This window comes from Protomyctophum parallelum (assembly GCF_964188405.1).
Source record: "Protomyctophum parallelum genome assembly, chromosome: 12".
NCBI classification, from domain to species: Eukaryota; Metazoa; Chordata; class Actinopteri; order Myctophiformes; family Myctophidae; genus Protomyctophum; species Protomyctophum parallelum.
In genome coordinates, this window is record NC_139712.1 from 34,211,310 (window position 1) to 34,223,166 (window position 11,857).

Sequence of the window (11,857 nt, forward strand, 5' to 3'; positions counted from 1 at the left end):
GCATACTACTGTAGTGTACAGAGGGACACAGTAAATTAAAGAAAGATAACGACCACAATAATTCACATCATACACATACATTGTCACTGTCGGGTGGAAACCTTGTATGTCCAAAGCCGTTCAGTTTATTTTTTACTGTTAAGTATTTAAAATAGTGAAAATATAGCCGATGTACAATTTCACAACGAGTTGCATCGCAATTCCTTGTGACCTTCCTTGTAGCTCTGCTATTTTCACTACTTGTTGAAGTAGGGCATTCATTTGTGAGGGAAAAAAAGTATGGAGTTATGAGGTGACAGTGCTTGTTGTTGTCAGACAGAAAACTGGTATATCCATAATTCAACTGCATATTTTCTTTCTTTTATTACCGGTAATTATTTTTTAATCCCTTCCAGAATTGAATGCCTTGCTTTGTTTGTACAAAACAGTACAAAAACAGTCTGAAATGCCAAACCATTTCAGAAAAAACAGTAAGTTTGTTCGTGGTTTTCTTTTATTATTATTTTATTTTCTTTCTTAATATATATTGAACCCATGATATTAACAAGAACTTGTGACTAAATCACCACATTGGATCCATTTGGAACACAGGCCATTTGTTTGTTTTATCCCTGAAAAGACTGTTGGACATACACGGTTTCCGCCCGACAGAGAGACCAACGACATGCTTAATATATATGCTGTGTGTCACGCGGCTATATGACACCGGGAGAAAAATGAACCTCGCTTATCTGGAAATTAAAAAAGAGGAACTGATACGCAGTGAAGGTTTTTTTTGGGGGGGAGGGTAAAAGGGGCGGACCTATACTCACTAGGAGGGGGAGGGGGGAATGAATCAACAGCTATCATCTCTGTGGCAGTTTAGCTAACCGCTGACCTCAGCATTTCATTCAGCCTATCGGCTGTCTGCCTGCTTGGCTGCATTTGCATGCTGCTACGCCGAACCCACCAAACCACAGACGGACCGTGTTTAGACTGAAGGTTCATTGTTTACCTGGTATCCTTATTATGCTGATATATAGTACATTGTTTAGACTGCTGCTAAGTTCTTGGCTTACCTGTGATGCTATAGTTTACTGAGGCGCTACACTGTCTCTCTGCATCTATCTATAGTTTACTGAGGCGCTACACTGTCTCTCTGCATCTTTTGCAAGTCACTCTGGATAAGAGTGAAAACCAAACTATACATTGTAAATTGTAACTATGAAACGGGCTTTAAGGTCAAATCTGAACAAGGCTAAGGTAAAATCTAAACAAGGCTAACCGTCCGTGCTGAATTATGCTGTGTGGCTCTTTTCTCACCTTGACCTTCGACCACCAAATTGCACAATTTGTCACATAATGGAGTGACAGAGCTAATGTATGAAGTTCCGTGTCCTTGTGTGTTGATTTGATGAACATACATACAGTAGTGAAAATTGCATTACGATGTGACACGTTGTGAGCTTGTAGATTTGTTATTTTCACCATTTTACTTTTTTATAATAATTAAAGGGAACGACTTTTGGACTTATGAGGTTTCCACCCGACAGTCTCAATATACACAGACTGACAGCATTGTAATAGTTTTTCACTTCATGCCTCAACTAATTAACATAAAAGGCAACATTTATAAAATTTCATTATGTTTAAGTAGCATCAGACGGGTCAAACTAGGGATTTTTCATGATTCTGAATCCATTGCAAGCATATCGTTTTGTACTGAAAACACTCCTTTGGCTAAATTCGGCCATAGCCACAATGTGCTGACCTCAATGGATTGAGAATCATGAAAAAACCCTAGTTTGACCCCCGGCCGTCTGGAGAATGCTACTTAAAGCATAATGCAATTTTGCCTTATATTGGTTGTTAATGGTACCCCAGCTTATTATGCAGCCAATTATGAAAATTGCCCAACATTATGCAAGTTAGCATCCGGCAGTTTCTACATGCTGGGGACCCATACTCTAACATTAGGGTACTCAAAATGTCTGGGTTCACAATGGCCCCCTTTCTGAAACCAGCTCCTCGCCACTCGCCCTACACACTTGCTCTCGATATGCGCGTACACGCGAGGCTGCGCCATATTAAGTGTCGTCCGAAACCAAGCAGCCTTGAGTGGAAGTGGCTTATAAAGCCCTCAAGAGCGAGTCTGTGCCGATCTAGACTCGATTGCCTTGTGCAGCCCTGCTCTCTGTCCGCCTGGAAACAGCGACCTACAAATGGAAGTACTACCACAAATAAATGATAAATAAACTCCTAAACAATCTTCATCTGATGCAGAATAGACAACGCTCTAACTGATGTTCACGAGGGCTCTTTATTTACCCCACTGTGAAAAACTATAAATGAAACCACACAAACAAAACAACTTTTAACAATGATTTATAGGCCCAGGCCGTAGCGTAACGGTCTGGGCACCGGACTGGTAATCCAGTCGCAGTGTGCCGCGGGTTCGACTCCCGGACCCGACACGGCCTTTACTGCATGTCATCCCCCCATCTCTCTCCCGTTTCCTGTCAGCCTACTGTCTGTCCCTTCAAAAATCAATAAAAAAGGCGTAAGCCGCAAAAAAAATATCAAAAAAAAAAAAAAAACAATGATTTATAAACACCATGGATGTATATGACATGTCATTTTTGACAGTCATGCTGTATTTCCTTTTTCCATATTAATGAAATCCACATGTCACACAAACATACACGATGCAATGCAATATAACTGTACAAACAAAATAACAGGTAACACAATTGCATGATGGTAACCATGGCAACGAATGGTGTCTGTTTCCTGTTTCTTCACAAGGAGGGCGAGTGTATTTCCAAACAGTTTTTTATACCCAGCACCCTAATCATGGGAACTTGATTCAGCTGGAGGGGCACTTCCTGACGAGGGAACATCCCGAGAGCACTTCAAGTCAAGGGACTGGTTTCAGAAAGGACCTGGGGCTCTATGGGCTGGCAAGTAGACTACAGCCAACGCCACTAGAGCTTATTGAGCGGTGCTTTGGATTGAAGGCCATGCCAGGCCCCATTGAGACACAAGAGAGTGCACCAAAACACACAAAAGCACACGCCACTTGATCTGCATAACATTAGGCTTTATTGGATCCACTGCCAGTTTCATAGAGACATCAGAGCCAAATGGAGTGCACACATGCACAGCAGCACCTGTAGGATTTGCGTGCATGCGTGCGTGTGTGTGTGTGTGTGTGTGCGGCGTGGAATGCACGAGAGAAGCAGCTGTGAGATCTCTGCACCTGTTTAATTGAATTAGCCTTTTTAATTTAATTCACAACGGCTGCCAAAAGAACGGCGTGGCATTAACGAGCTCGTTAGACCAATTAGTTAATTAATTGTCTGTATAGCGGCGTCTTCCCAAAGAGCTGTGTCTTCATTATCTGATGTCTGTGCTGCCTGGTGGTGGATCACAGTGAGTGAGAGCTGATAATGCAGCCCTGGCAGCATCTATAGCTGCCTTTTAGCAGGGCATATCGATGCTGTCGCTTGGGAAACTTGTTTAAAAACATTTTTTAAATAGTGAAAAGAGATCATCTACAAGCTCACAACATGCCGCATCGTTTGTAGGTCGGCTATTTTCACTTGTGTGACACTTTTTTTGTAAGATTTGTTTTTGGATTTTTGTGCCTTTTATTGGTAGTTACAGTGAAGACAGACAGGAAAGAGGGAGAGAGGGGGAGAGACATGCAGCAAAGGTGGTCATGAACGGGACTCGAACACGCGACGACAGTCACGACACGCTTTCAAGCAAGAGCCTTTATGTGGCATGCACCTGGACCACTAGGCCAGCGGGTGCACCTGGACCACTAGGCCAGCGGGTGCACCTGGACAACTAGGCCAGCGGGTGCACCTGGACCACTAGGCCAGCGGGCGCACCTGGACCACTAGGCCAGCGGGTGCACCTGGACCACTAGGCCAGCGGGCGCACCTGGACCACTAGGCCAGCGGGCGCACCTGGACCACTAGGCCAGCGGGTGCACCTGGACCACTAGGCCAGCGGGCGCACCTGGACCACTAGGCCAGTACCTTGTACTTCCAAAACCGTTACTTTTCAGGAAATGGAAAAGATCACCTGTGTTCTAATGGATCCAAAGTAGATTATTTAGTCACAAGCTCATGTTAATACTTTTCATTGGTTCAGTATTTATAAAACATACAGTCACACTTTTGATTCAAGAAAAAACATACAAAGTTCAAAATGTGAAATTACAAGGTGTCTGCCGGGCAGCAGCCCGATGGCGGCCCGATGCCACATCCTAATGTGCGTGTGGTCATTTTAGGCATGAGTGTCAGCGGCGGCATGCTGCATGAATGATGGCGTACTGTATGGGGAGTTTGATGAGCTCAGAATATGAAGGCTAATATCAGCGTGCATATTGCAGTAGAAAGGTTATGTGGGGGCCACCGCTCCCACAGGTAAAGACACCACCGTCCTCCCAGCCACTTTCTAATCTCTCTTTTATTAGAAGTTAATATCTCGCCTGCACTCCATCTTTTTAATCCAATTATATTAGCCACCCTCGTTCTCTGCCCTCCATAACTCTCTCACCATCTCTCTCTCTCTGTCTCTCTCTCTCTCTTTCCTTTTGTCCTCAAACGTTCCATTTCTATTTTTAATCCTCGATGAAGGATAGACTCGGGCCAATCAAGGATTTGTACAAGCCGCTCTCCGTCTCTCGCCTCAGTGGCGAGAGACGGAGAAGAGAGAAAGAAAGAAAGAGAAAAGAAAAGAGGAGGGCAGGAGACGGAGGGCGGGGAGGATACCCCCCAAGGGGGCGATACTTTGATTGCCAAAGTAATGAGACTTGATCAGATGGAGGTCTCCCTCTCAATAGGGGCTCTGCTAATATGGAGGTCTGTGGCTTATAAGCACAAATTGGAAATAAAATCACAAAATCTTAGTTCTTTCTTCATTTGGACTCCCAGCCAGGGCTCTGGAACCCTCCCTCACCCCACCGTTTCCCCCCTGCCCCACCGGAGAATTTAGACTTCAGACGGCCGGGGCCCCAGTGTGAAGTTATAATCATCTCTGATGGCAGCGGACTTAGAGGCGAAAGGAAAAGCACAGAGAAATGGCTATATTAATTATGTAATGATATTATAGAGAGCTGCGAGTCCAGAGAAGTAAAGACCTTGGCATGTTGGATGGATTTCAGAGGACACTGTCGTCTCTAACCCAGTTGTCTTCAAACATTTTCATGTCAAGGACCTCCAAAATGATACTGTACTGTATAATGTGTTTGGCCGTGGACCCCCATCAGTTTGTGCCAGGGACCCACCCTTTTAAGAGAAGATTTGTGTTAATAGTTCCCAAATTATTATTTGTATGGACTCTCTGGTCCATATTTATATGGACCCCATTTGCACAATCTCAGAGTTATGTACAAATTAATAAAAGTTTTTGAACCACTGGCTTACACTATACAATTAACTCAGACTGTGCTTTTGCCGCACAGCTGCAGTGAAATGTCACACACCATGCTATGCCGTCACGCCCATAAAACTGTTAATTTCTCTGTAAGCGTCGACGACAATATCAGTGGAACATTCATTTACAATGATTAATTTAATTTCGGCTCACTGTCCCAGAGCTTACGTTTATGAGCGTCCGTAATTGTGACTGTCCATTAGCCCTACTTCACATGGGAGAGTACTTTTACTTAAGTATAAAAGTAGCAATACCACAATATAGAAATACTGTACAAGTATCCCCCCCGAGTATTTCTCTGCGTGTTACTGTAATTATAAGCCTTACTAAGCCATGTGGCCCATATAAGGGCAGGAGCCTATCTCTTGTTACTGTAGCATGAGGCAGCTTGATTTACATACATACATAAGTACATCCTCCAGCCATGATGGTTTTTATTTTACTATAATTTTTATCCCACGATTTTGCAACCCATTTTTTCACCCATTGTCAATTATCTAATCCTGGGCGCTACACTTCCTCTGCCAACCTGGGGGCGGGGCAGCGGACTGACCTCATGCCTCCTTCTATGCATGAGGAGTCCAAGCGGCTTCTTTTCACCTGACAGGGGAGATTCACCGGGCCGGACGTAGCGTGTTGAAGGAACACGTTATTCCGACCTGCAGTTACTTTCCCCTCCATCAGGCACCCCGGCTGGCTAGGGGGAGGTAGTTTAGAGACCAGGATTACTGGTGAGGGTACCACCTACCCTAGGGGACACGGGGAGAACATGCAAACTCCACACAGAAAGGCTCTTCCGCCAACTCCGCCTTGGGTATGGCCATGATGTTGATGTTTTACAAGTAGACCCCCAACCATGATCTACAAGTACACCCCCTGGACATGACACTAGTATGTCACATGATATACAAGTACACGCCCCATTCGCCCCAACCTAGCCACGTTTGGAAGTTGGAACCTCTCCCTCCGCTGTATAGCTCCGAGATGAGGTTCCGCTTGTGACACTGGTGAAAACGAACCGTGGCCAAGCCCAATGTTGTTGTTTTCGTACCTTTTTCATATCCAAAACGTATAGTTCCCCCCCCACCCTTCCCCCTGCTCTCAGATGTTTCAAGTATTAGCTGCTTACCCCCAATCCAACGCTGAAATGCTGAGTGCCAAGCAGGGACACATTGGGTGAAATTGCGTGCATGCTCTGTCTTCCTGACCTCACAATATTATGTGAATCACACTGTCTATGTGCGTGTGTGTGTGTGTGTGGGGGGGGGGGGGGGCTGTCTACATGGCCTCCTCACTAATCTAACACAGGGCTCATTTAACACAGTGCTAATGAAGAGGACACACACACACACACACATGGGGTGAGGAGTTCACTCACTGTCTGCTTCCTTTGAAATGATTGCTGTATCATGTTGTTGTTCCCCAACAATTACACAACAGCTGATTACACAGTGTCCTGTGTGTGTGTGTGTGTGTGTGTGTGTGTGTGTGTGTGTGTGTGTGTGTGTGTGTGTGTGTGTGTGTGTGCGTGTGCGTGTGCGTGTGCGTGTGCGTGTGCGTGTGCGTGTGCGTGCGTGTGCGTGCGCTTCTATTTTCCATGTTCCACTGCATGCGTATTGATGGTACTAATGCCTCTGTTAACCTTTAAGTCACTGCACACGTTTTTGCCAAATATGTACTTAACCTAAAACAAAGTGTGCGTACGTGTACATGTGTGTTACTGTAGGTGAACGCGCGTGAAGAACGTGCACGGCAAGCGGAACAGGAAGTGCAGTCTCTGAACGGAAGGCTGGCTGAGAAGGAGGAGAGCATCCGACAGCTGTTCAACCACAATACACTGCTGAGAGACGAGGTGCACGCACGCACACACACAGACACACACTCAGTCATGTGACCATGCAGGCTTTTCTCCTCGGACATCAGAGAAAAGGCTTAGAATGAGCTCACCCACTCACTCACTCACTCACTCAAGTCCTCTTCATAGTCCAGTTTTCGGTGAAGAGGTGAAATTACAACATCATGTCACCCTGTGGTGGTCACCGCTCACATAGCCTCGGAAACCCAGACGTTTTTATTTCCAGGGAGATAAAAAAAGGTCTGGGGCCGAGTCCACTTCAATTCGGCATAGAGTAGCTCAAACGTTGCTCACTCTCTGCTGATTTCTGATCGTCTGCACCTTTGTTAAATTGACGCACACACGTACACACACTCCTCTCTCTCTCTGTTGCTCTAATTAATTAGTCACTCACCCACTCACTCACTCACTCACTCACTCACCCACTCACTCACTCACGCACGCACGCACGCACGCACGCATGCACGCACACACGCATGCACACGTGTATGTGTGTGCTGTGTGCGTAGTCTGCGTACACAGCACACACACAGAGACAAAAAGTTACCCAAACAAAAACATAAATATACTGTATATTCACACGAGAACTAAAACTAAAGCAATGACACAAAAACACACCCCACACACACACACACACGCACGCACAAACACGAGGGATAGCTCCTCGTCTTAAATAAGGAACAAAGTCATGCAACCTTCTCTAAATCAAATCCAGAGGTACAAGGGGGAATTCTCCTCATATTTTACTTCCCCGCACACTTAATCATGTCTCCTTGGTTCCTTCCTCCCCTCCTCCACCCTCCTCTCATTTCTCTCTCCATATTTAATAACTCATCGCCACCATCTTAGCTCACACACACACGCACACACACACACACACACACACACACACACACACACACACACACACACACACACACACACACACACACACACACACAATCTTAGCTCCGCCGAGGGTTTCCACTCCTTCGTACAATAAAGAAGTGTGTTCCTTTGAAGATCACTTAGCCATGGGGGAGGAGGGCGGCGGGCTAATTCAATTTATTTTATTTTTCTAATTTTCTTTTACAGTTTCTTTTTTATGTTCCCAACCTTTTCTCGATCAGGGCCCACTTGAAAACCTCGGAAGTGTCCACAATGAGAACTATCATTTTGAATCATGTTTTAATATAAAACATATAAAACATATAATAATAATAATTTATTATTATTATTACCCTTATACCATGACCTTTTTCTTTTTTGCACAATTTCTTATTATGATGATACTACTATGATTATACTAAAATCATAGTGCCAACTTGCAGTATCCTCACAGCCCTGGCTCACAGGTTGGATTGCTTCATTTTAGTTCTTTATTTTGTACTTTTTTCCTTATCCAGCTGTCCTCACCCAGGGCCAGTGTTAATGAATGGAGAACATTAAAGAGTCTTAGCCATGATGAATGGAATGGCCTTAACCCCCCCCCCCCCCCTCCTCTCTCTCTCCTTCTCGGAGTCCTCCAGGTATATGGGCAATATGGCTGCAATGTGTTCTCGGCTCAAATTAACCCATTTGTTGTGTCCTTGACCACGCCATGCCATTCAGATCTGCTCTATAGTGTTTCACTAGTGTTTCACATGAACATGACCATTTGGTACGGCTTGATGGTTAAACAGAAAGGATCTTTGAGTCATCTAATGGACTAATGCTACTGCACCGGAACATCTTCAGCACCAATAACCCGTCAAGCTCGGCTCACCAGTTACATTATGCCTTGTAATGAACATGGTTACAACACTAGAGGTGTCTAGTAACATAGCTAAGAACACAATTTCTCAAACTCGTATACTGTTAAATATACACACCGGAATTCTGTCCCCCCAAAAAACGTATCAATAATTTAATTAAATATTGATATAAATATGTTCATGCAGTGCTTTCCATGCGATTGCCCTCCGGAGCCTGGGTTCCTACACACAAGTATGGAAAGTATGGAATTAGATTTTAGTCATTTCCTTCCAGGTCTGGATAAGTATGGAAATAAGAAAGAAAATAATATAGAACAATAGTTATGTTTCCAGAGTATTCACTTAACTTTATCAAATCCACCCCCCACCCCCCCAACCCCACATCTAATTAATTTAGATAAAATACAGCAATATCTCTGAACTGCATACACGTAGCATCACATATAACATTGTGACAAATGCTTGTCTGAACATGTATAATTTACGCAGTGATGTAATTATTAGAAAAGGTCAACTATTTACTGCATGTGGAAACTATAATTTTATTGCTGCATTCATCGTCGTGTCCATGGACACAGTGAATAAACAAGGCGTCACAGGTGGCGCAAATAATTCATATTGTTTTATTGACTCATTTCCGGTTCCTATTTAGAAAAGAGATTCACGGGAAGATCATTTTCGGTTCTTATTCAGAAAATATATTCATGGAGTGAACAATATATTATTTTCTCCATCTATTGAGGGTATGTACTGTAGGACCATTTCAGTTAGTTTACTTTATTTATAATATTATTTCTTAAAAAGCGCTCACAAGTACATGTTATGTTTTGCTTTATAAACAATCAATGAAGAAAAGTCAGTGGACGTGAGTTATTTTCTCTATAGATGACATGACCATCAATTACAGTAAATTGGGGTTGTATAGGGATTGAAGATATACAGTTTAAACTCAAGAACATTGCCTGGATTTGGTGTACCAATTTCAACATGCCGTCCCTATTTCGAGCATGACATTGTATGCATACACACACACAAAAAATTTAGTCAATCTGCAAGCTCACGATGTGTCACATTGTGACATTGTGATTGATTTCTATGAGCTACAGCACATGGCTACAATCTTCTTGAAATTATTTGGCAGCATATTTGCATAACCTAATCAGAAACGGTTGGATTTGGAAAACATTTAGTTAGGCTACATACTGTAAACATCTAGCCATTTGTACTCGGATGTCAAATATGGTGTGACAAATCTACAGAGAATTTGAGTCTGGAAAACTAGAACATGTGTAGGAGGAACCCTGTAGAGCCTTTAGATCCTGTTCTGTTGAAGCTGTACCTTATCTGAAGGTCCGGAGGGCAATGCATGGGCTGAGGATCCTGGGATCTCACAGCATGACAATGTTTGTCTATGTGTATGTATGACACTGTTCAAGGGAGGGTAGCCTCTTCCTAAACACCCGAGGGGACCAAAATCTACTGTTTTATCGTCACAAAATGTAGTCGTGCCCTGGGACTATTTCTCTTCTATTGTCCTGTGCCTGCGGGGACCTGCAAGGGTCCCAGTGTGAATTGTAAACCCTTGTTTAAGGAAGGCCAGTCTAAATGTCTTGTCCTACAGTTTTATGATGTGTAGCCTGGGTGCTTTTATTGGCCCTGATGACCAGTGAGTCTGTGGTTCCCTAGACTGACACAATAGGATGCTCCCATTCACTGCCATGGAGATGGAGGGCCGGACAGTGTGTCCACACTCACTCTCTCAGCTTTGATTTATATTTTGTTTGCAGGCAGTGTCTTGCACTTGAAAATAGCCAATCTACAAGGTAAGCTTGTAGATTGGCTATTTTCGGTGTGTGACACTGGCGCACAACAAAATCTGGCTTTCCTGAACTTCTTTTATACACTGTCTATCATTCTCTCCATTTCTCTCTGTCTCTCATCTTACTGTATTTCTGTGTGTGTGTGTGTGTGTGTGTGTGTGTGGGTGGGTGGGTGTGTGTGTGTGGGTGGGTGTGTTTGTGTGTGTGTGTGTGTGTGTCTCTCTCTCTCTCTCTCTCTCTCTCTCTCTCTCTCTCTCTCTCTCTCTCTCTCTCTCTCTCTCTCTCTCTCTCTCTCTCTCTCTCTCTCTCTCTCTCTCTCTCTCCCCCTCCCCCCCCCCCCCCCCCCCCCCCCCCCCTCTCCATGGTCTCAGCTCCAGAACAGCAAGTGTATGCACCAGGACATATCGCAGACCTTGGATCAGGTCAGATCTACTCTGGACCAGGAGATCCAGCTCAGACAGCAGGTCCAGGATCAGCTCAGTCTCGCCAACAAGGCGGCGGAGCGACTGCAACAGGAAGTGGCGTGCGTGCGGCGCGCTGCTGAAAAGAAGGTAGGAGCCAACAACACGTGATGATGTCATACACAACGTCAACACATATTCACATCACTGATGATGCACATACTGTACACAACGTCAACACATATTCACATCACTGATGATGCACATACTGTACACAACGTCAACACATATTCACATCACTGATGATGCACATACTGTACACAACGTCAACACATATTCACATCACTGATGATGCACATACTGTACACAACGTCAACACATATTCACATCACTGATGATGCACATACTGTACACAACGTCAACACATATTCACATCACTGATGATGCACATACTGTACACAACGTCAACACATATTCACATCACTGATGATGCACATACTGTAAGTAGCCTTGCCGAGCCATGAGGCCCATTGGGCAGGAGCCTATCTCCTGTTTCTGTAGCGTGAGGCAGCTTCATGTACAAGTACACCCCCTGGACATGACGCTAGTATGTCGCAGGGA

At 44.4% G+C, this 11,857-nt stretch overlaps 1 protein-coding gene across 1 annotated transcript in view; it reads left to right on the forward strand.

Annotated features, from left to right (window-relative positions):
• Nucleotides 1-11,857, forward strand: part of pmfbp1 (polyamine modulated factor 1 binding protein 1) — a 137,856-nt gene that overhangs the window by 55,707 nt on the left and 70,292 nt on the right. Inside the window, exons 5-6 of the mRNA XM_083777761.1 lie at nt 7,154-7,279; nt 11,207-11,386. Coding sequence (XP_083633887.1) covers nt 7,154-7,279; nt 11,207-11,386 — 306 coding nt within the window. The remainder of the gene's footprint in view (nt 1-7,153; nt 7,280-11,206; nt 11,387-11,857) is intronic.